General features: G+C 36.5%; 1 protein-coding gene across 5 annotated transcripts; it reads left to right on the top strand.

The window, feature by feature from the left end:
- The first annotated feature begins 90 nt into the window (after positions 1-90).
- Positions 91-24,099, top strand: septin6 (septin 6). 5 transcript variants are annotated; one of them, XR_007182719.1, is made up of 11 exons: positions 91-246; positions 1,889-2,003; positions 6,046-6,241; positions 9,162-9,348; positions 11,357-11,518; positions 13,043-13,139; positions 16,716-16,884; positions 17,003-17,135; positions 17,392-17,582; positions 18,607-18,663; positions 20,367-21,170. XR_007182719.1 is itself a non-coding variant. In XM_048176464.1 (11 exons), the coding sequence occupies exons 1-10, from the start codon at positions 124-126 to the stop codon at positions 19,055-19,057; spliced, it is 1,377 nt and encodes a 458-aa protein (XP_048032421.1). In that variant the 5' UTR covers positions 91-123; the 3' UTR covers positions 19,058-19,102; positions 22,680-24,099. The 5 variants fall into 5 exon arrangements, 4 of the variants coding, with proteins under 4 accessions (XP_048032421.1, XP_048032420.1, XP_048032419.1 ...); XM_048176464.1 differs by lacking the exons at positions 18,607-18,663; positions 20,367-21,170 and adding exons at positions 19,054-19,102; positions 22,680-24,099; XM_048176463.1 differs by lacking the exon at positions 18,607-18,663 and adding an exon at positions 19,054-19,102.
- Positions 24,100-24,514: the final 415 nt, after the last annotated feature.

The raw sequence follows: 24,514 nt of genomic DNA, 5'->3' as shown, positions 1-24,514 counted from the left end.
GTTTTCTGAGTGCTGTAATAATCGAACTACGTGTATTTTGCATATGGAATAATTCTTAATTCATCACAATTAAAAATTGCGCTATAACAAAAATAACAGAATGCGCCATGTCATCAGTCATAAATGGTACAGTCCATCGTATCTGAGTTCGTCGCTGTAGCTTCACTCTGGGCGCTTGCTGCAGTTTCCTGTGAAGGGTTGATGCAGGAGAGAACCATGGCGGCCACTGAGATAGCGCGACAAGCGGTAAGAGCTCTGTTTTACTACAAAAATGTGTTTTCTGTTTACCTAACTAGGCTGGCGAATATGTACCAGTTATTTTGACAGGTGTGATACAGTGTAACCAAATAGCTTTCGGTAATGTTATTCATTCGTGAACGTGATGGCCCATTATCGGCAATCAATTATACTGTATTTAAAACAGCTGGCGTTGTTTATGTAAGCGATTAGAATATATAAACACATTTTTTGCTGCATATTTTAAATTATACTTCTATCTTCATGAAGCTGTGTTTGGGGAAATGGCTTAATGTTGAGGGCCAACAATAACGGACGAACATCACGGTTTGAAGTGACCACGACTGATGAATTATCATAAACAACGATTTAAAATAAACCGTCGCATCTTCAAGCGTCATTTCGTTGTAAAATTCACTATTCGAGCGCGTCTGAAACCGTTATGTTTAATTGCATTAGCATCCTTGTGCTCGCGGGGCGTTGTCTATTAGGATGTATTTCGTACATTTATGTCAGAAACCCACACAAAACAATATCATTTTATTTTCTAGCAGCTTATGTTCCGTGCATTCTCGTCTCTAATGTAAATACATACTTAACTCGAGGCAGCAGGCTCTAGACTGAGCTTAAAAGCTGTTAGTTGTAACAAATGTCGTTTAAATCAGTCTTTACTATTCAAACCAGGGGTTTGAACCAGTATTTTCTGGTTACAGATCTGGCAGTGGGGTGTTTCAGTCATGATGACCCCCCTTTGGACTCCTTACAGTTGTCTGGTTTTGGAATGTGGCACATGTGGGTCAGATTGTGACTGTTTGTTCAGTCAATAAGATGCTCTCATTGTCTGGCTTCTCTTAGTTGCCTGTTTTGTATTTAATAAAATGTGCATTTTGTTACTAATGTTAATGATTCCATAGTAATCCTCATAACAGAACTGATCATCTACTTTGATTGGTTCTCACTGAAAATGTGCCTTTATTGCAATTTAACTTAATGATTTGGATAATGGAACTTTATTACATTAGACCTGTGCTGACTGAATGCTCACCCTTCCCTTTTTTGTTGTTGTTATTTTAGCAGAAATCAAATGATTTGGTACGTTCGCTCTGCTCATCGCATAGGTCTCACATATGCAAACACCCACACACTAAAGGATATGCTGTAAAATGTGGGCAGACAGCCTTTCCTGCCAGAGTTTTTGCAGGCCAGGTGGCAGACCTGTGTGAACAATGGTAGAGGAAATGCTGAAGTATAATATGGCCTAGATTTGACATTTATGTTACATTATTTACAACCGTTTTGTTTCACAGATATCTGTATTACTTGACAACGGTAACGTTTGCCTGCGACTGCAAATGGTTTACGTGTCTGTTTGCCTGAATGTGGTTTCAACAGTTGAGATCAGACAGGAAAGAGGAAGTGCACAGACCTGAACCTTCAAGAGCTGCACTATAGTACTACAATTAATGTCAAAGATCTTACCTAGGTTCTGTGTTTGAAATGAGGTGCCTTTACGGACTAAATTGACAATGTTTATTTTTTGCATTCTCATGAATCGGTGCTTGCAATGACTTTCCATTGCTGGATATTTTTTAGTGAAAGTCGTCTTGCTTGTTTAATTTACATGTTTTTATTTTATTTTATCTTGTTTTAGGGAGAGGGTGCACGTGCCGTCCCACTCTCTGGTCATGTTGGCTTCGACAGCATGCCGGACCAGCTGGTCAACAAGTCCGTCAACCATGGCTTCTGCTTCAATATCCTCTGTGTGGGTGAGTGTGTCATGTCGGAGCTCCTTTTTTCCTTGGGGCGAAACAAACCATTTGCTTCAGTGTATGTCACACCCCTTCACTGTGAACGCATACTGATTCTGTCCTGTGACCCACTTACTAAATACTGATGCACTGATGGAGAGCAGTTGCAGGAACTCGAGATTTGATTTTATTCATATCCTGATTTCATGTGCTGATTGGAGATTTGCAATCTTCACTATCTATCCCTCTAAAAACAGTTTTAAAAAATAGGGGAAATAATCTTTAAATTGTTATTTCCAGTATTATATTTTACTTTTACCATCACTAAAACATAATACAAACACACCTTCTAAGAGAAATAGACTAGCCTGTGCCATTTCAAATCTGTCCCAGTATGTTGTAATGATGAAAATGTTGTGGTATAACAAGGTGCATGTGTATGTGTGTTAGTTTGGCAGAGAGGCTGTGCCAGCTGAATTCAGGTGGTGTTTTCAATTCAAAGCTGTTTAACGTTAGGGTGTAAAATTGAGGTGAAATCTATGACAAAAATGGTGATATTCACACAAAGCAACAATAATGAATTCTGGGTAATTAAAAGTAGGGAGAGGAAGTCAGACACATGCTTAAACACCACAAGGCACTGTGTAATGTCTTTGCAGTGTGCAGACGCACCCTTCATTTTAGTAACAGGTGAGTGGTGTCATCTGGGCTAAACACTAGGGTCATGTGTTTGATTCCTAGGGATGAAATGATAAGCAGACTGCAACAGACACGTTGTCGGGTTTGTCGGATCAATGTGTTACCCCTGTTGGAGTCTGATGGCGTCTGTCAGAGCTTGTTTTCGCCGACTGAACATGCTGAATCTGATTTAGAATGTCGGAGCAGTGCTGTAATCTGGTGACTGTCACCGTTGGTCTGCGTCTGTCAGACTCAGTGCTGTGTGAATTGGCCTTAAAATAGAGTGCACTGATTTGTGTACCTGCTAAGTACATAAAATGCAGCTATGTAACTAGTATTTAAAATAAATGTACAATATTAAAAACCAGCACTGTAGTGTATATTGTATTTAAACAGTTGCTTTTTAGTGAATTTACATTTATTTACACTTACCAGCCAGTTTATTAGGTACATATTGCTAGTTGGCCCCTTTTTACCTTTAGAACCTTTAATTCTTTCTGGCATAGATTCAACAAAGTGCTAAAAAATGTTCCTCAGAGATTTTGGTCCATATTGACATGACAGCATCATGCAGTTGCTGCAGATTTGTTGGCTGCTTGTCCATGATGCAAATCTCCCATTCCACCACATCCCAAAGCTGCTGATGGAGATCTGGTGACTGTGGAGGCCATTTGAGTATAGTGAACTCATTGTCATGTTCAAGAAACTAGCTTGAGATGATTCGTGACATGGTGCTTTATCCTGCTGGAAGAAGTCATCAGAAGATGGTTATACTGTGGTCATGAAAAGATGGACATGGTCAGAAACAATACTCCAGTAGGCTGTGGTTAAAACGATCCACAAGAAGATGCTCTTCTGCATACCTTGGTTGTAACAAGTGGTTATTTGAGTTATTGTTGCCTTTCTATCTGCTCAGGCTAGTCTGGCTATTCTTCTCTGTCAGCAACAAGGCATTTTTGCCCACAGAACTGCCGCTCACTGGATATTTTCTCTTTTTCGGACTATTCTCTGTAAATCCTAGTAGATCAGCCATTTCTGAAATACGTAGACCAGCCCATCTGACTGCAACAAACCTCAAAAAACAATACCATTAAGAGATAAAAAAAAAAAGCTGGATGAGAAAGAACCTGCATGGTTATTTATCTGCTTCACATTGAGTTCTTAATCATCCTGTCTTAGTTTATTTTGTGGTGATGACTGTCTGGTTATGCATTTTCACTTACATAGCATGAAAATAAAAAAAAATGTGTTGCAGGATTTGGTCAATATTTAAAAAATAATATTGAAATGTTTCTGTAAAATCAACAGTATGCTGTGAGGAAATGTTTACAGCAAACCGTGAAGAAGTTAGGGGTGTAAATCGGACAGTTCATCACGATTCGATACAATATCGATTCTCATAGCCAGCGATTCGATATTTTCTGATACCTCAAAATGTTCTGTGATACGATTCGATTCGATCAATATTTCGATATTTTGAGCCTATTTTACACAACCAGTTACATTTTTATTAACTCACAACTGCAACCAAAATATATAACAAACATTTATTTCAAAATTTCACATCCTGAACCCTGATTGGGACATCCACAAATAAAAAATTCACACAGTAATCTAATGACAGCTTATGACATGACAACAGTCAAGAAAGTATTTTAGTTCTGTGCTAAAATGTGTAATGTCAAAAAACTCATAAACAAGGAATATATATATATATATATATATATATATATATATATATATATATATATATATATATACACATACACACACACACACACACACACACACACACACACACACACATAATTAAAAGACATTTCTTTTAAATGTATAGCTCAGGTTTTTAATGAAGCAACAACATATTATAGGTAGGACAAAACAAGACAGGCTATTAATATTCTTTCATTGTGCAAATGTATTATAAAGGCTCTAATACAGAGCGGCACAAAGCACTTGCGCGCATCCCATGTGCAGAATGATGCGCTTGAAGCAACACACAGTCACAGCGCGCGGCGCTCCTATGCGGCAGTTTATTGACCATGGCAGCGTTTCCCAAAAGCATCGTAAGCTTAAGTTGATCATAGCTCCATTGAAACCAATGGAGCTACAATCAACTTAGGGTTACGATGCTTTTGGGAAACGCTGCCCATATTCTTTCAGTGACAGTTCCATCAACTGTCCCGAGTGTCTTTCACAAGTTCTGAAAGGTAGTTTAAATGAGAATGCACACGTTGGCGATTAATGCATAGACTGATATTGTGTGAAAATGTGGAGAGTGTTAAAACAAAGGTACCTCTATAATTAGCCCACAGGTATCGATATTTTTAATTTTTTTTAATTGTTTTTTTTTTTTTTATGCATTGCATCGATACATTGGATCGTTAGACATTAGATCGATGTATCGATCTATATCGATGTATTGTTACACCCTTAGAAGAAGGCATATAACCCAAGTGAAGTTCTAGCTAAATCCTAGTGCTTATGGTGCTGTGAAGTCTTCATGCTTTTGTTATTCACTTCGCCTTTTGAAATATTTATACAAAAGCATTGTTTCTTTGTTAGCATGCTCTAAAGTTCAGGGCATGTGCCAGCCAGGGCTTTTATCCCATTTCTGCTAAAGCTCTAAGGATGTGACCACAGAAGTCTCTAGAAACAAGTGTAAAGAGAATTTGGCAAATGGTACAGGACTGTTGTTAAGCCTTTCCTCTATTCATTGCTGCTCATTCATTTTAAGGTTCAGCTTCAATGCTTCAGGTTTAGTGAATGCTGAGTGCCTTGGCATGCTGTAAATGTTATATGAATCACAAGCATCTCCTTTCTTCTTCAGATAACCATCAGCTTTGATTGAGTTATGTGGGAGATATGATCACTGTGTGATGCATGTGTTGCCTTTAATTCAGTCATAGGAATTCCATACCTTGTGATAGCCACTGCTCACTAGCATTTGATCTGAGTGGGAAATAAATCACTGCTTTATTTTTAAGCATCAGGCAAGGTTTTGGCTCATGCCTTTAGTGAAAGCTTTACAGGGGCTCTTGGGAATGGGATCTGCAGGCTGAGTTTATGAAGAAATGGCAAATGTGAGCCATCCATATAATTAACATTCTGGTGGTGTTGCATGATGTCCATTTCTACTGTGCTTGTGGTTGTCAGGAGAGCAAGAATAGCCAGGATTGCTGCAAGGCTTTTAGACTTTTACACACAGATTATGTGTGATTCTGTATTAAAGCTTATGTGTGTAATTTTGATGTAAAAAAAAAAAATAATTTCCTATAACTATTACATGGCAAACCAAGTTTAATTTTTTTGAGGAATATGTATGGTGTCATTTTATCTTAAATTAAGAGCATGGTAGCTTATTGTTGTGTGTTTGTTACAGGGGAGACGGGTTTGGGAAAGTCCACCCTCATGGACACCCTGTTCAACACCAAATTTGAGGGTGAACCTACACAGCACAATCAGCCTGGAGTGCAGCTCAAGTCCAACACTTACGAGCTTCAGGAAAGCAACGTTCGCCTCAAGCTCACTGTGGTCAACACTGTAGGTTTTGGAGATCAGATCAACAAAGAGGATAGGTGAGATCTGCTTGTTATCAAATGTGTGTGAAATGATGCTTTAGTTGTTTAACCAGAGACAAAATCAGGTCTATGGGCCTGTTTACACCTGGTCGCTTCATGCATTTTTACTGATCAAATAGCTTTCTGATTTGTTAAAATTGTTCCATGTTTGGCCACATAAATGTCTCCACAAAACAAATATAAATCCGATCTTCAATTCCCGTGCCAAATTTAATGAAGTTCATGTCAACGAAAGCAACAAAGACCACAATAAGATAGAAGCATCAGCACTGGTAAGATAATTTAGCTATCAGATCAGAGAAAACACAGGAAGTGACCAGGTGTAAACGGGCCCTTTTTATGATCCCGAAAGTTAAGAACATGTTTATGCATACAGTACAGTCCAAAAGTTTGGAACCACTAAGATTTTTAATGTTTTTAAAAGAAGTTTCGTCTGCTCACCAAGGCTACATTTATTTAATTAAAAATACAGTAAAAAACTGTAATATTGTGAAATATTATTACAATTTAAAATAACTGTGTACTATTTAAATATATTTGACAAAGTAATTTATTCCTGTGATGCAAAGCTGAATTTTCAGCATCGTTACTCCAGTCTTCAGTGTCACATGATCCTTCAGAAATCATTCTAATATGCTGATTTGCTGCTCAATAAACATTTATGATTATTTTCAATGTTGAAAACAGTTGTGTACTTTTTTTTTCAGGATTCCTTGATGAATAGAAAGTTAAAAAGAACAGCATTTATCTGAAATACAAAGCTTCTGTAGCATTATACACTACCGTTCAAAAGTTTGGGGTCAGTAAGAATTTTTATTTTTATTTTTTTGAAAAGAAATTAAAGAAATGAATACTTTTATTCAGCAAGGATGCATTAAATCAATCAAAAGTGGCAGTAAAGACATTTATAATGTTACAAAAGATTAGATTTCAGATAAACACTGTTCTTTTGAACTTTCTATTCATCAAATAATCCTGAAAAAAAAAATTGTACACAAATATTTTGTACAATTGTACACATTAAATGTTTCTTGAGCAGCAGATCAGCATATTAGAATGATTTCTGAAGGATCATGTGACACTGAAGACTGGAGTAATGATGCTGAAAATTCAGCTTTGCCATCACAGGAATAAATTACTTTGTGAAATATATTCAAATAGAAAACAGTTATTTTAAATTGTAATAATATTTCACAATATTACTGTTTTTACTGTATTTTTAATTAAATAAATGTAGCCTTGGTGAGCAGACGAAACTTCTTTTAAAAACATTAAAAATCTTAGTGGTTCCAAACTTTTGGACTGTACTGTATTTTTGGACAAGTGTTTTTCAAGCAGTCTGATTAATGAAATGAACAAACTTTTGGCCAAAATTAGCCTGGTGTGTTTCATAATAGATGAACCTTAAAGGGTTAGTTCACACAAAAATGAAAAATCTGTCATTTATTACTCACTCTCATGTCGTTCCACACCAGTAAGACCTTTGTTCATCTTCAGAACACAAATTTAGATATTTTTGATGAATTCTGAGGATTTCTGAAGCACAAAAAGGCAGCAACGTCATTGCACTTTCTGAGTTCCATAAAGGTAGTAAAGACATCGTTAAAATAGTCCATGTGACTACAGTGGTTTAACGTTAATGTTATGAAACGACAAGAATGGTGTTCTACGTCAGAACGCCGACTCCTGCGTCAGCATCACACGCATGCTTTGGTGCTCACATGTACAGCATCAGTCAATTCTGAGCCGGCGTTCGGACGTAAACGCAGAAGCGCTGAACTACGTTCACTACATCAACTGCGTAGGAGACTGACAGGAGAGAAGAAATTGATGAATAAAGTTATTTTTGTTTTGTTTTTGCTCACAAAAAGTATTCTCATCCAAATGCTGTTTGGGAATGCAGTAGTGTAAGACTGTTCTGGGAGGTAATTAATTTTACCAAATCACTTTAACGACAGGCATTTCAGAATGACCAAAACAACATTTCAGATGCTGTGCAATGTCTACTGGTTAGTCCAGTTATGACATCCAAAAAATGTATCCTTGTGTGCATAAGTGCATAAGTTGTTTTTATGCGCATTTTTAGAATTTATGCGCATCTTGGCATTTCCATCCAGCGTTTTTAATGCGATATCCCAAAATGTGCATAAAAATAGGTGTATGAAAACATGGCTATTGTGCTAGATTACAATAAAAAAACAAAACAAGTAAAACAATAAATGATTAAACAATTTCTTTTTTCCTGCCCCTGTTTTCTTTTGGAGTTTAGAGCCTTTGATGTAAAAAAAAAAAATAATAATAATAATAATAAGGGAGTTCTGTTGTTCCTGCTTTTCTCATTTGCTGTCATATGACACTGTTGTGTGCAGAGGTCATTATCATGAAATGAAATATAACCCCGTTTTCTGGTTTCTGATGCCAGAAAAGATGACACATTTCTGAAGAATGTGCCAGTTATGGAAGATTGTTTTCAGATTTGGCTGAAACAGCATGTTATTAAGCTCAATGGTTGTGACAAGCTTTATTTTGCCTGAAGATGTGCTTTCATGGGTCTTAAGCTATTCACAGGGCCAGATTTCTGCATAGGCATTCTAGGCATGTGCCTATGCTTACATATCCAGGGTGAATACCCAATTACAATGAGAAATAATATATTATTAGTATTAGTATTATTTCACTCATGCTAAAATTCGAGGTAAATCCAGTCCTAGCTATCCAACTATTAATAGATGCCTCAACCAGTACCTTTTCCCCTCAAAGCTCACAAAGCTTTATTTTACAGTTCTGTAATAAGCCTGAAGCTTATACTACATTAACACTCATCTTTATTTAAGGGTTAGTGTTAATGTTTTGTGTTTTTGTTCTGGCAGTAAGTTTCTTTTAAATATTTCCACCTCTTTCATTGTTCAACTTGCAGTTACAAGTCTATTGTGGAGTTCATCGATGCTCAGTTTGAAGCGTACCTTCAGGAGGAACTGAAGATTAAACGCACCCTACACAGTTATCATGATACACGGATCCATGCCTGTCTGTATTTCATCGCTCCCACTGGACACTCGCTAAAGTCCCTTGACCTGGTTACTATGAAGAAGCTAGACAGTAAGGTTGGTGATGCATTTTATTTTTAACAAATGTTTGATCACGCTCTGGGCTGACAAGTATGATTATAGGGCCAATTTTAGAAAAATCTCAGCTGGTACAGTGTTTAATACTGTGAACTATCAAAAAATACATTACTACATGATTATGTATTTACAAAACATTCTAAAAAAAACCCTAAGTATTATATATTTTAACTAATAATCGTAATAATAATTAAAAATGAAGGAGCTTTCAGCGTCTGCTATATGTGGCTTAGCATTATTTACTGTTTCACTGTGCATAGCAGTTTTTTTAAGATGTGGGTTATTAAGCATTCAGCTGATGGCTATGCCATGTTTAATGCCATTGGAGCTGTGTAGATGGAGTCCGTGAAGGTCAGCTCTGTAATACCGCATTCTCTTTCATCTCTCAGTGCTGCACAGACTCCCTGAACAAAGATGGCCTATTAGATCTAAAGCTGAAACTAACAGTAGCATTGCATGCTTGAGAAGAGATTCCTGTGTACTCACATTGTGACTAAACCTTTTATTTGAAGTGTCTGTGTTAACTTCTCAATTTCATCAGTACAGTAGTAAATTACAGGAAGGAAACAAAGCGTAAAGCTAGTGGCCAGGCTACTGAGAATAGTGCTCAGATGGTGGTGTGGGTGGCAGGAGTGTAAAAATTGAGTGCGTTGGATCAGAGCACTCCATATGTGTGCGTGTGTGTGAGAGAGAGAGAGAGAGCGAGTCATGAGTGAAGAGGGGTGTTTGATTATCCTCCCCCTTCCCCACTAGCATGGTTTCCATTTATCCTGCGAAGTGATTTTTTTTTTTTTAACCCTCATGAGACCTGAGATTAAAGGAATAATTCATCCAAATATAAAAATTTACTCACCCATATGCTGTTCCCAAACTGTATGTCTTTCTTTTGTGGAACACAAGATAAATGCTTGAAGAACATCCAGACCATTCTTTTCTATATAATGAAAGTGAATGGGGACTGGGGCTCTCAAGCTACAAAGATGCAAATGTTAATTTTTTGGTGAACTATCGCTTTAAATAAATACCGTCTCTGAATTGGTTTCAAGTGAATGGCAATTAGCTGCATATGCTGAATTCTCTTCCAGTTTCAGGTAGGGGTGTAACAATACATTGTTATAGAAAACTAACGATACGATCTGTCGAAGCAACGTGTAAAACAACACGCATCGTCATGAAACTTCATCAGTTGCATGTGTTTTAAGCCTTGCCACTTTAAGCATTCAAGCTCAAAAAGACACTAAAGAGAAATTATTTTGGTACTTAAGTGCTGTGTGAATTTTTTTGCGCACACACATCTGTAGCACATAATGAGCTTTTTTTTTCTTTTTTTCTTTTTTTTCTGCTTGAATGGACAAATACAGACAAAATTATGAATCGAATTGTAATTGTATCACAGAATTTTTTGAGGTATATTGATATCAGATCGTTTTGTGATGAACTGTCCTAATTACAGCCCTAATTTGAGGGCACATTCAGATGTGAGCAGGCTGAGGTTATGTAAGCTTTCACAGGGTTCTATAGAGTTCATTTTAATTGCATTAGCTTGTCCTTATTAAAAATGTAAAAAGAGGATATCTATTTGTCACTTCATGTGTCTGCAACAGCATCTGCATATAGAATATAGTAAATTCAGTCTTTTTATGTTATGTCTGTTATTTATTCAATTTCCTCAGGCATAAAAGACATGATGAGACAATCTCAGTGTCTATATTTATCTGGACTCAGCCAGATGTTCTGAGGTTGCTTTGAGTTGCTTGCATCCAGATTTAGTCATTTACTGCCTGAGTGGTTGAAGGTTAGCTTTCTGAAAGGGAAATATTTACTCAATCATAGCCATATGAGGTTTAATATTGCACAGAAATCTTAGGACCACCGCTGTGTCTGGTTGTCGCCGTCATCTTAATTCATGTTGATATAAATTGTATTAATTTCTGATTACTGTGTATTCCTAAATGCTTACACATAATCTTTTGCATCTTATGTACAGGTGAATATCATCCCTATCATTGCCAAATCAGATGCGATCTCAAAGAGTGAACTGGCAAAGTTCAAAATCAAGATCACGAGCGAGTTGGTGAGCAATGGTGTCCAGATCTACCAGTTTCCCACTGATGATGAGACTGTGGCAGAGATCAACTCAACCATGAATGTAAGGAGCTTAATGCTGAACATCATTCATTTGTATTCATTCCTGTTGCTACATAGACTAAACAAGATGTGCTTTTAAAGCGTACGGTGTAATACGTTAATATTACTTATTTAAAAAAAAAAAAAAGACAGACCCATAACTTTAAGTATTACACTTTGTTGCGCAACTCATTCTATGCTGTATGTGTTTCGGATATAGTGATACCTTAAACCATGCTGATGGTTGAGAAAACTTCGCTGCTATGTTTCTGTGTCTAATATCTAGTTACTATGTGCTATATATGTATATATAAGAGAACAAAACATACTCATCTACAGTATGTTGGTATCATGAAATTAGATTAACAAGATTAAGAATGTGTTCCTCTTCCACTTGAAATTCTTTTACATGGAGTCTGTCACACATGTCCTGTTGCTTGGAGACAACACAGCCATATTTTATACTTAAACTGCTGAACTGTGATGAAATGCGAACTGGACAAGCTCTTAAGTGAGAGAGAGTCCATATGGTGTCCAGCTTTCTTGCCTGTGTTTGCTCACAGGAAATGACACCACAAAAGGAGAGGCATTCTTTAACAATATACTCTCCCAACAACATGGAGCATAGAACAGGCTGCATGACATCCAATGAATGAATGTCACTGTTACTGTGGGGGTCTTCCAGTACTGGTTAACCACTGAAAACAAAGATAGATAACCTGAGGAGAAATCCCACTTGTTTCAAGTGGGATGTGCCCTCATATCTTTCGTAGTGGTTTTAAAGGCTGTTCTTGTCTTGTAAATATCATCTTAACAAGGTAATTTCTTTGAGGTCTTTGCTACTGTGAGACGTAGTGCTTCAGTAGAAAGGAGGATACTATATTGTTCCTCATTGTGTTCATAGTATTTTAGACCAAGGCTGATTGACAGACAAGTGCATTTATTACATTTACTGTTCAAAAGCTGCACCAAGGCTGTATTTATTTAATCAAAAGTACAGTAAAAACACTATATTATTAGATTTTAAAATATGTTTTATATTTAAAAAGGTAATTTATTTCTGGGAAAGCTCAATTTTCAGCAGTTGTTACTCCAATCTTTGGTGTCACATGATCCTTCAAAAATCATTTATAATATGATGATTTTAATGCTCAAGAAACATTTCTGATTATTATCAATAATGTTGTGTAAAAACAATTGTGCTGCTTTAATATTTTGTGAAAACTGATATATTTTTTCAGGATAGAAAGTTCAAAACAACAGTATTAATTTTAATTGGAAATCTTTTGTAGCATTGTCTTTACTGTCACTTTTGATCAATTTAATTAATCCTTGCTGAATAAAAGTATTAATTTCTTTTTAAACAATTGTATTCAAACTTTTGAATGGTAGTGTATGTATGGGAATTGTTTATGAGCTTACATGCACTAATATGGATTTCAATGCTGTGTCATCTTGTTTGTTACTGTAAGAATTTGAAATGGACTGCAGTATTTCTGCTAAATAATTTGCTTGTGGGAATTTTTTTTTTTTTTTTGTTCTACAGGGTCATTTGCCTTTTGCAGTGGTGGGAAGCACTGAGGAAGTGAAGATTGGGAACAAGATGGTGCGAGCACGCCAGTACCCCTGGGGAACCGTTCAGGGTAAGTTTTGATCACGTCTTCTAGAGGAAATGACACTCGGCTCTTCCCCCTGTTTGGCCATGGCCTCTTTGTTCAGGACATCCAAACCCATCCCGTCCTTCCCTTTCTGTAGCGTGGTGTCTGGACACTCCCTCTCAACACACCATCCTCTTTCTTGCATATTTTTCACAGAAGGGCAGAATGCTAATGTATTAGGGCTGTCAAAAAGAACTGAGCCGTAATTTCCATGTGACAAGCCACTATGGAGCCACAGGAAATTACATTAATACAGTGCTGATTTGTTGATGGCACCAAAATAACACACACAATCCCAAACCCTTCAATGATGACTACCCTAAACAGTGACCTGAAAGGCAGCAGGGAAGAAATGTTCATTTCAAGAGTCCTTTCGAAAAATAGTTCACTGATTAAACATCTGCTAAATACTACAATTGAAAAGTTTAGAGTCAGTAATTTTATCTGCATTTATTTGATCAGAAATACAGTAAAAATGGTAATATTGTGAAATATTACAATTTAAAAATAACTTATTGAATATATATAATTTAATATAATTTATTCCTGTGATGGCAAAGTTACATTTTCAGCATCATTACTCCATTCTTCAGTGTCACATGATTCTTCAGAAATCATTCTGATACGCTGATTTGCTGCTCAAGAAGCATTTCTTGTTACACAAGTACATATAGACCTTATGTAGCCCCGCCCCTTTTCAGCGTTGCGCTCGTTGTCTTTTGACTTCCGGTTTGTATTTCCACAGTGATATTACATTTATAAATGAACTGCTCGTTTTAAAATGTTCCCGATCTACTGACATTTGTTAAGACATCTGCTTTAAACATAACAATGCTCATGATAACTTTCATTAACTCTACAACAAGTAAATCCACTTAACCAACTAATTATTCTTTGACAGCGATGCCATAGAAATGTACAGAGCTACCGCAAAACGGAAGTTCAAAGACAATTTTATAAAGATGGCGGCGCGCTTGTTTCTCTGGTAAATAAGGTCTATACGTACATATTGATATGACCTTTTGCCTTGTATGATAAAAGAGGACCTACAGTACAATGATGTTCATTAGTCATGTCCAATAAGCTGTGCAAGTCCAGCTCACTTCATTCACAATTTGTCCTGTCAGTCTTTATTAATGTGTGTTGTATGCTTGCAATGATTTTATGCGTAACATTAGAGCAGCAGTGCTGTGACTGTCCTCAGGCTGTCTGTGACAACACTCTGAATATTTCACTCTCTTTCTCTCTGTCGGCACATGAGGCTGCGGGGCAGCACACGTGGTCTTACTTAATTTAGCTTGCTGCAAGGCTGACCTCGCTGAGGAAGAATATGGATGGATATATGTGATGTGTGTGTGTTTTCATGCACCGCTGCTGATGCGTGTCATACGTTTACACAATAGTTTTGGGCACATAGTTTACTTGAGTCAGTTAAAAGAAAAATTACTTGGATTAAAACCATGTAGAAAGGGATGCATTTCTATGAAAATTATATCAGCTAGTGAGCAGGTAAAAAAAAATTGTGTAGACTTAAGTTGAAAGAAGGGCCCAAGCCATAACTAGAGACTAGAATATCAAAGAGACTTGGGGATGAGCTATTTTAACTAGCCAGTAAGCATCAACATAGCAGCTACTCAGAACATCTTAGCAACCGCATAAAAACAGCCTGGCAACCACCCAGAACACCCTTGTCACGTAGTTTTGCACAGACAAGCACCACTCATAGATTCTTGTACATTTGCTGAAGAAATTGTTTAATACAGTTACAATAACAGCTGCAGAGAATGTTGTAGTGTCAATAATACTAGATCACAGCTGGTTAGGGTTCTACAAACTGACTGACAAAAGAAGTCATGTCTGTTCTTCTGAAAGGCTTCCTTGTATCAGTGATATAAAAAGAATGAATGCTATCAAAAGTTACATTCGTGTATTTCAGGAAATTGTATTTTAAAGTCCCCCTGTAGTCAAAAATCTTATCCCTTAAAACTCATCTTTGATCATCAAAATGAATGTAACTCTACACCTTTGCTTAATTTAGTATGAGGATCTTTGACTATGCTAATAAGCCCAACCTCCACTCACTCGATTCACTCGGTCAACTTACTGAGGTAAACGCTGCACAGTGGTATCGCTTTTTACAATGTCGGACAAATGACGGTAATTAATATGATTAGCGTTTTGCTTGACTATGTTATCAAACATCTAATAATGTTGCTAATGTTACACAAACCATGTTCCTGTTCGCGATTCAGACAGCTGTCTTCTAAAAATCAGTACGTTTAGAAACACTTTGAACAACTTTGTATGTCAGTGGAGAAAGGCATATGGTTCATCATAACATCGTAATATACATCATGCAGCCACTATATTGCTAAATCTACCCGATTTTTCATATCAACAGAAAAATATACCGAGATAACCTGGCTTCTCGAGACTCCCTTGCTTCAGAGCGGTCATGGTTAATGATATGCTAAAGCATGTTGACGTAATTGGTTACAAGGTAGTTTGTGATGTCACAAACACCAGTGATTTCAAACCGTGTTTTTGAAACTTTAGATCACTGCAGTTTTAGGGGCCATTTACACAACACCGCAGAATACAGCGTTTTTAGTCATTTTCACACATTCATATGAATCGGGATCGTTTTGACAATGGTGTCGTCTGTACGAGGAAAACTCAAAGGAAAAACTTCTTCGTTTTAACCATAGCGTTGACGTGTAAACGTACCATTGAATTTTCACATGGTTTGTCTAAAAGCATATTAAAAACACCACATAGATATATATACAACATTAAAAACTTGATTTTCACCACAGGGGGACTTTAAGATCTGTAACTGGTCATCATTTCTTAGCAGCATTATTTTTGATCTTTTTTTTTTTTTATATATATATATAGTCTTGCAATGTGATTTAAAGCTGCTGTCCGCAACTTTTTTTGTGTTCAAAATTTACCCAAATTATATAATGAGAATGTACAACATGAATCCATTTTCCAAACCGTGTTTTTGTCTTACCTTCAATCATTATGGTACACTTATAATAAGTGTTTATATTCGGACTATTTCAGACCGGACTGGTAGGACCCGCCGCAGAGTATCACAGTAACTGCGTGACTCGCCATAGACATACACGGAGAAAAGTAGCTCTCGCTACAATGTTCTTCCGCAAGATGCGTGCAGTTCTGTTTATTAACCGCTAGAGGGCCAAAAATCGCGGACTGCAGCTTTAAATATATGTGATTTAATACAAAAAAAAAAAAAAATCAGTCTTGAGGTCATAACCCTCTGTGTATACCTAAAATAATTTTTTAAAAAATACTTAAAGTAGTTTTAGGTGTTCCACTGTTACTTGGTACAGTATGCCATGTCAACTACCCATCTGTAACTTTTCCATCAACCACCCAGATCTTTAACTTTTATACTAACTCCACCCTTGAAGGGAATATATAATTAATGTGTGGCCTGCAGAAGAGGAAGTTATTCCCTTCTCTTTTCATGTCCCAATAAGACTGTTGCTTAGTGCTCATTTTCAGTTGAATATCATGTTTTGTATTTTCCAGTGGAGAATGAGAATCACTGTGATTTTGTGAAGCTGCGAGAGATGCTGATCAGGGTCAACATGGAGGACCTGCGAGAGCAGACTCACACTCGCCACTATGAGCTATACCGCCGCTGCAAGCTGGAGGAGATGGGATTCAAAGACACCGACCCCGACAGCAAACCCTTCAGGTGAAGAGGATCTGGAAAAAGTTCTCCATCACAACCTATGACATAAAAATGTATAGTCTGCATTTATAAGCATAAATTAATGGTTAAATAACTTTTGCATCTGGTTTGTTGTGTTCAGCCTCCAGGAAACATACGAGGCCAAGAGGAATGAGTTCATGGGTGAGCTGCAGAAGAAAGAGGAAGAGATGAGGCAGATGTTCGTCCAGAGAGTCAAAGAGAAGGAGGCAGAGCTGAAAGAGGCGGAAAAGGAGGTTTGTTTGTTTGTTTGTTGTTATAGTCTGTAATTTTGTAGCAATTTTGATTCAAAGGTCTCCAAAGTGTTACCGAAAGCTGATGCTACATGGTGTGTAGCTGGATAGCTGGGATGATTTATACTATCAAGTACAACTAAACAGTATTGAGGGAAAAAAAAATGTTTACTCCTTGAAATTTGACTATTTACAGTAGATGCAAAGCTTTTTGTTCAGTAACAGCTCACATACTGACTCTTCGGTGTTCACATCACAGCTTCATGAAAAGTTTGACCGTCTCAAGAAGCTTCACCAGGATGAGAAGAAGAAACTAGAGGACAAGAAGAAGTCTCTCGATGATGAGCTAAACAGCTTCAAGCAGAAGAAGACAGCCGCTGAGCTGCTGCAGTCACAGGCCCAGCAGGCAGGGAGCTCCGCCACACTCAAGAAGGATAAAGAGAGGAAAAAGTAAGTATTGACCTCCAACGTGGTTGCTAACCCTCACAACCTTCTCCCCCCCCCCCCCCCCGAGACACCAGACGATCCCGATGCAGGAGAACATGTGTGCAAGTGTGTGTGCATTTCACTGACAGCTGACGTAAGATCGTTGAATTTAGATCAATACCAGAACTATGGAATTCAGATGTGGATGAGTGTGTCTGCAGTGCACTGATATGAAAATGAAAGGTCTAGTTTTAACATGTACACTACTGTTCAAAAGTTGTTGTTCTTTTAAAAGAAATTAATACTTTTATTTAGCAAGGATGCATTTAACTGATCAAAAATGACAGTAAAGACATTTATAACGTTATAGTAGATTTCTATTTGAAATAAATGCTGTTCTTTTGAACTTTCTATTCATCAAAAAAATCTGAAAAAATGTATCTCAGTTTCTACTAAAATATTAAGCAGCACAGAAAATCTGCATATTAGAATGATTCCTGAAGGATCACGTGACACTGAAGACGGGAGTAATGATGCTGAAAATTCAGCTTTGCTATCACAGGAATAAATTGCATTTTAAATATAGTCAAATAGAAAAGTTATTTTAAATTGTAATAATATATCAGAATATTACTGTTTTTACTGTATTTTTTGATCAAATAAATGCAGCCTATGTGGTCATTAGAGACTTCTATAAAAAAAATCTTACCGACCCCAAACTTTTGAACAGTAGTGAAGCTACTCGTGTACATTTGTAGTATTGTTCAGATACATTTCCATTATGGAAAGTCTGATGTGTGGTATAAGTCTTGTATGAACAGACAATTTTATATAGTTATAATTAAATATGCTATATAATTATATGTAATTATAACTGTAATTTTCATGGTTTGTAAAATGATTACATTTATTAACATTTATTAACAGGACAATATTTCATTCACCTTTAATTAAAGGGTCATGCTCATTCTATCTGAAAGGGGTACTAGTAATTAGAGCTCAAATAAATTGCTTAATGCTGCTAATCAATCATGATTGTGTATTCAAGCTGATTTGCTGCATTCATCTGAGTATTATATGGGAAGAAGACACTTGCACTGACAAGGTTTTTTTTTTTTTCCCAAATCAATCTGTCCTGTTTCATTAACTGTTTTCCTCTTAAGCTTCTTGTCCTCATGAATGTCCTCACGTATGTCCTCACGAGGCAGCAGCCCACTGCTTTAAAACCATTCAAGTTACTTGTCACAGCAATGAGATACTGAGGAAGTATTTTTGCAATACATAAAGTGCAAGAACAGGCCCCTTTGTCCAAATCCAACAGTTTCTTACCACTTTCTTTTCCATTATATAGTGAGTGATAGCGAGAGAAAATGTTAGTTTTCCTCAGTGCTCATGCAGGGCAAGGCATGTACAATATTCATTGTGATGTTGCTTGTAAGGTGTCTTGTCTAGTTTGTACACGTGTCATGTACGTCTCATCCATGCTGTTTTCCAGTTAACTCCTCCTCACCTGCTCCCAGTCCTGCATGAGTCACCTTATGCTGGTAAGGCTTTCAAAGTATCTCTTAAGGCACAAACCCTCATTCGTACGAGGGGACTAAATTACAAAAACACATGTAATGATGATGGTCAGATACACTGATCCTGTAATTGTGGTGTTAAAGCACTGCAGTAGTAATTACAGCATTTCCTATTCATGCTTAAAAGTCCTAAACACTGGCAATGTGAAGAATGTCTGTGGTAGCAGCAGGGGATATTATGTCACCAGTGCCAGGCGAGAGTTTATTGCTCTCCCTATGTGATGTGCAGCCATCTGCCATCTGAATCCATAACAATCTGCTGTTGTTTGCACTCCACTGCTCTTCCACGAGCTCACACAAAAGAGTCTTTAATGGCTCCTACAGCTGGGTCACACAAGTCCTCCACTTGGCCTAAAATAATGCTGTTGTTGAGTGATTTATCCCTTATGGAAGCTTAATTCTGACTTTTTTCTCAATTGCGTGATATAAAGTCAGAATTGCGAGTTTATATCTTGCAATTCTAACTTTATTAGAGAAAAGTCATAATTGTGAGATACAAAGTCAGAATTGTGATTTTTAAAAACTCGCAATTATGAGGGAAAAAAATCAGAATTGCACGTTTACAGTATATAGTCGCAATTCTGCTTTTATGTCACGCAATTCTGACTTTATAACCTGCAATTGTGAGTTTATATCTCGAAAGTTGTGAGTTATAAAGTCAAAATTGCATGATATAAATTGCGTCTTATAAAGTTAGAATTACGAGATATAAACTTGCAATTCTGACTTTTTTTTCCTCAGAGTTTTGAGTTTATATCACAGAATTCTGACTTTATAACTCGCAATTGTGAGGATGAGAATTGTGAGAATTGTGAGATGCAAACTCGCAATTGTGAGGAAAAAAGTCAGAATTTTGAGAGAAAGTTGGATTTTTTTTTTTTTTTTTTTTTTTTTTTCATATTTAGTGGCGGAAATGAGCTTTCATAATCCCTTACCACAGACCTATTAGTAATATTTAAATAACACAATTGTTAAAGTTGATATATCCAGTTATATGTAAATAACACGGCAGAAGAGACTATGCAGTCAATTTTATCCAGCACAAAGAGAGAACAATTCTAAGCCTTACCACATACACCCACTGCAAATGCTTTCAAGTGTTTTAACAGATGCACGACTAACATTTTGGATCTTTTTTTTTTTTTTCTTCTTCTTTTTTTTTTATTGTGTGAATACAACAGTATGTAACCTGTAGGGAACAATAATCTTCCTTCTCTCTCATTTCCAGTTCAGGATTCCTGTAGAAAGTGCTCGCCCTGCCCGCTGTGAATGAGCTCTCTCCCCTCAGTGTTCCTGAGCCATGCTGTTCCCGTTCCCTCCCCCCTCTCTCCAGCCCCCCACCCCCCAGTTTCATGCATAACACAGCTGAGGAGGGATAATAACTGTGAATGGAATCCTTCTTTAGAATCTTTAACCTTTTTTCAAATTTTTAAAATTCCATTTTTTCTTCTTCTTTGTTTTACTTGCTGTGTTATGATGTCATAATGATATTGCTTTGTTCTGCATGACTAGTGTATGAATCAACTTTAACAAGAGTGGCTACTCTTGCAGTAGTGAGTACACGGGTTAAAATGAGACAAATGTAATTTTACTGTTAGTACCATAATTTTGCCATTGGTACTATAATAGGAAGATATATGAACTGCTTTCAGTTCAGTCATTGGGTTTTTAAGGATTTTTACAGTTTTCTAATGGTTAGAATTTGGAACATGAATAGTAATGTAGTAGTAAAGTGATGTTTTGTCTCATTTTAGCTCATGCATGTTATGCAGATGCTGTCTGGTCATCTGCAGCCATACCTCAATGTTGTTGTTGGTTTTTCCTTTTATAAACCTGTCATTGCTATGCTTGTATTAGTTTAGAAAAACTTCATATTGGCACATTTCATCCAAATGTAAGCACCTTTTATAGTTCTTTATTTTTGTGATATTTTATTTTTCACAAAATAAAAATAAAAAATCAATAAATATCAATTGCAAGGGGACCAGTATTTGTATACGTAATAAAGGGCATTCTTTCATAAAGCTTAAAACTGTGGAAAATCATTGTGTATGAATTTCAAACAGTTAATTTTGCATTATTCACACAACTGTGACTAGCTGTTTATGTACTGAGGGGAACATGGCCAGTGTTTGATTTACTTACTATGTATTGGAAAATCTTGATTCCTCAATTTATCGCCCTTAGTCAGGGTGGGGCCATATTTAATTTTTGACAGGAATGAAAACGAAGCTGTGAGGAATAGAAGACACAATCCAATTGTTCAGCTGACAAAACATCTTTATGAAAAAAAAAATTGGTAGACAACAGTACATTTTTACAGTACGTGCCATTGTAAAAGACTGTACGTTTATCCCTCACAGCCTCGTTTTCATCTGTTTTACATTCAATATGGCACTAGAGAAGAGCTGGACTGTCACCTTTTGAAGAAATTCACTATATTGTTATGCTTAACTAGGCAAATATAATAAGACTCGCTTAATCCTACCTCTGAATGTACTCTATCTAAAGGTTTGTGGTCTGTATTCCCAAATGGAGAGCTGCTTGACCACTGCCACAAGTCAAATTTAACTGAACATTATTATACAATCCTTATATGACCAAAAAATAGAGAAATTTAGTCTAGGCGACCATTTTGTTTTTAATCCATTTTTATATCCGTCACTGCAGAAAATGGTTTTATTTTCAGTCTCTTAAATGATATTTTACAAGGCTACAATTAAAGATAGCAGACTGTTCGGCAAAATCAAAGTGATTTTATTGGTTCTGTGCTGGATGGTATCTGGATGCTGGTCTTTCAACAGGTGGTATTGTTGTGATTGGTATTTAGCACTTTATTAACTCTCTTGCTCCCTCCAGTCTCCCTGCTCACTGCCGTGTGTGTATTTTACTTTCCTTTGCAGTAATCCCTGGCTCTGCACTGAGTAGTATGGCTTTGATAAGGGACCAGGCCCAGACTCTTTGGTTAAGCGGTACCTCGAGGCAGTGTGGACCCGGCCCTCTGTGTTTCTTATAGATCACCTCTTGTTTTTTCATTGTGGGCTTTTTCTGCAGCTTTTACTAACATTATATTTATTGTGTTACCAAAACCTTTGCTGAATGCTGTGCTTATTTGCGGTGTATGCTTTGTGTTACTAATATGCTTAAGATGTTTGCCTCTTCAGAGATGTGGGGAGGGAAAATGCAATCATTTATAATCACTGTCCCTGTCAAGCTGTTTTATTTAAAAAGTTTTAGAATGGGTTACTCTTGACTGTAAAGAATGCAAGCTGACGGCAATGTTGCATTGAACGAATCCATGCATGTTATAAAAGCAAATTGTGTAGAGGATGCACAATGCATTTGAAGCAGGGCAGAAGGACGGTGTGTTCCTATCCGCCCACATTCAGAATGCTTCATGCTTTTGGCTGGAAAGAGAAAAATCTGAGAGTGCCCATTTCCAATTGACTGATGTAAACTTTTCTTCCCACTGGCACTGATGAGATCAATGCCCTCTTGATACTTTCTCTAATCTGCGTTTGTGTCTCCTGTTTTCCTCTAGCTTCTTTTAACTCTGTCTTGGCCACCCGTTGGAAGAGGGGATTGCAGCTTCCACGAGAACTAAGCGTCCACTATTCTTCCTGTCTTTTTCACTCCGTCAGCCTTGTTTGAATGTTTTATTTAATTGTTTTTTTTGTTTTTTTCTTTAATTTTTAAACTTTCATGCTGTGTGCCCTGTTGAACATGGCCTTATGTGGGCTTAACATGGTATTTTTCAACAAATATTAGCTCTGTTTCCTAATTAGGGCATGCTAAGCAGTCCCTCATTAGTATTTTTATAGACATCATTTGCTGGCGACACCAGAGCCACGAGCTCTGATAGAAAGGCTGTGAACTAACGCAATGCTTTTGAGTTTTAGTTTAGCATTTTACATCTATGATATTGCCTTGTTCATTTAAACAGTTTACTTTCTTTTAAGGATATGTGTTTGTGAATGAACCTGCATGTCCTCATCAGCATTAACACAGTGTTAACTGTGGAGCGAATGGATACTAACTTATTTGCAAGCACTACGTTTGATTTAGGGTGTGAACTTTAAGTTGAGTAAGAATATCTTTAATAAGACTTAAACATTTTGACACGCTGGCTGTGAATATTGAGAAAATCCAAAGAAAATGGGCCCGAAAGTTCCTGGTTGATAATGCAGCAAATGTGTTAAGTGAGAGATGTTTAACTGTAATTTAATGAGAATCTTTATCTGAAAGCATGAACAAAATCTGAGAGGTTTGTATTGTATGTTTTGTAATGCCCTATACATTTTACAGGACACATTTTAAGTCTTAAATACTCACAGCAATATAGTTATAATTATTTTATTTAAAATATAAACTTAGAGAGTAATGGAGAACCTATTGAAATACCATGTAGGTCACATTCAGTGCCACTTTTTTTATATTCTTTATCTTCTGTTCTTTTGCATGCCCTGAACATATTTTTGTTTATATATGAAGTTATTCTTTGCTTAGACATATTTACACTTCAAACGCTTCTTACTTTGGACCCTTTTTATTACATGTATTTATTCCAGGTACAATATGTGCAGTTACATTAAATTTATAAATGTCATTTCCCATTTTGCCAAATATTGCATTGAGATGTACATCGAGGGTTTTCAGTCATTTCATTTCAAGTAAGTCAGTTACGAGGTACAGACGTTCGTGCATATGTGTGCAGTACATTTAATTTTTAAGGACCTATTACTACGTTGAAACATGTTTTAATGATTAATGACATTGACAAGTGACTGTTTTCTGTGTGAAACATTTTGGGTGTCAAGACTGGCCTACATTTTTCTAATCATCTTCCATATTTTCCCCTTCATGTCAATTACCCCCACCCCTGTAATACCAGAAATTTGTGAAATATTTAACTGTAGTAAGATTCCATGGTGTACATTTTCAATAAAACTTCATGAAAACAACTTTGATATGCTATTTCATAATTTGGCCTCTAAATATATATTTTTTTAAATATATATTAAAATATAGAATATATTAAAAATATATAAAAATGCACACACACACATATATATATATATATATATATATATATATATATATATATATATATATATATATATATACACACACACACTATATTGCCAGAAGTATTTGGACACCCCTCCAAATCATTGAATTCAGGTGTTCCAATCACTTCTATGGCCACAGGTGTATAAAATCAAGCACCTATGCATGCAGACTGCTTTTACCAACATTTGTGAAACAATGGGTCGCTCTCAGGAGCTCAGTGAATTCAGGTTAGGTTGCCACCTGTGCAATAAGTCAATTTTTTAAATTTCCTTGATGATATTATAACAAAGTGGAAGCAATTGGGAA

The sequence above is a fragment of the Megalobrama amblycephala genome, linkage group LG23 (genome assembly GCF_018812025.1).
Source record: "Megalobrama amblycephala isolate DHTTF-2021 linkage group LG23, ASM1881202v1, whole genome shotgun sequence".
NCBI classification, from domain to species: domain Eukaryota; kingdom Metazoa; phylum Chordata; class Actinopteri; order Cypriniformes; family Xenocyprididae; genus Megalobrama; species Megalobrama amblycephala.
The sequence above is the reverse complement of the archived record's forward strand: the minus strand, read 5'-3'. Positions and strand labels throughout refer to the sequence as shown.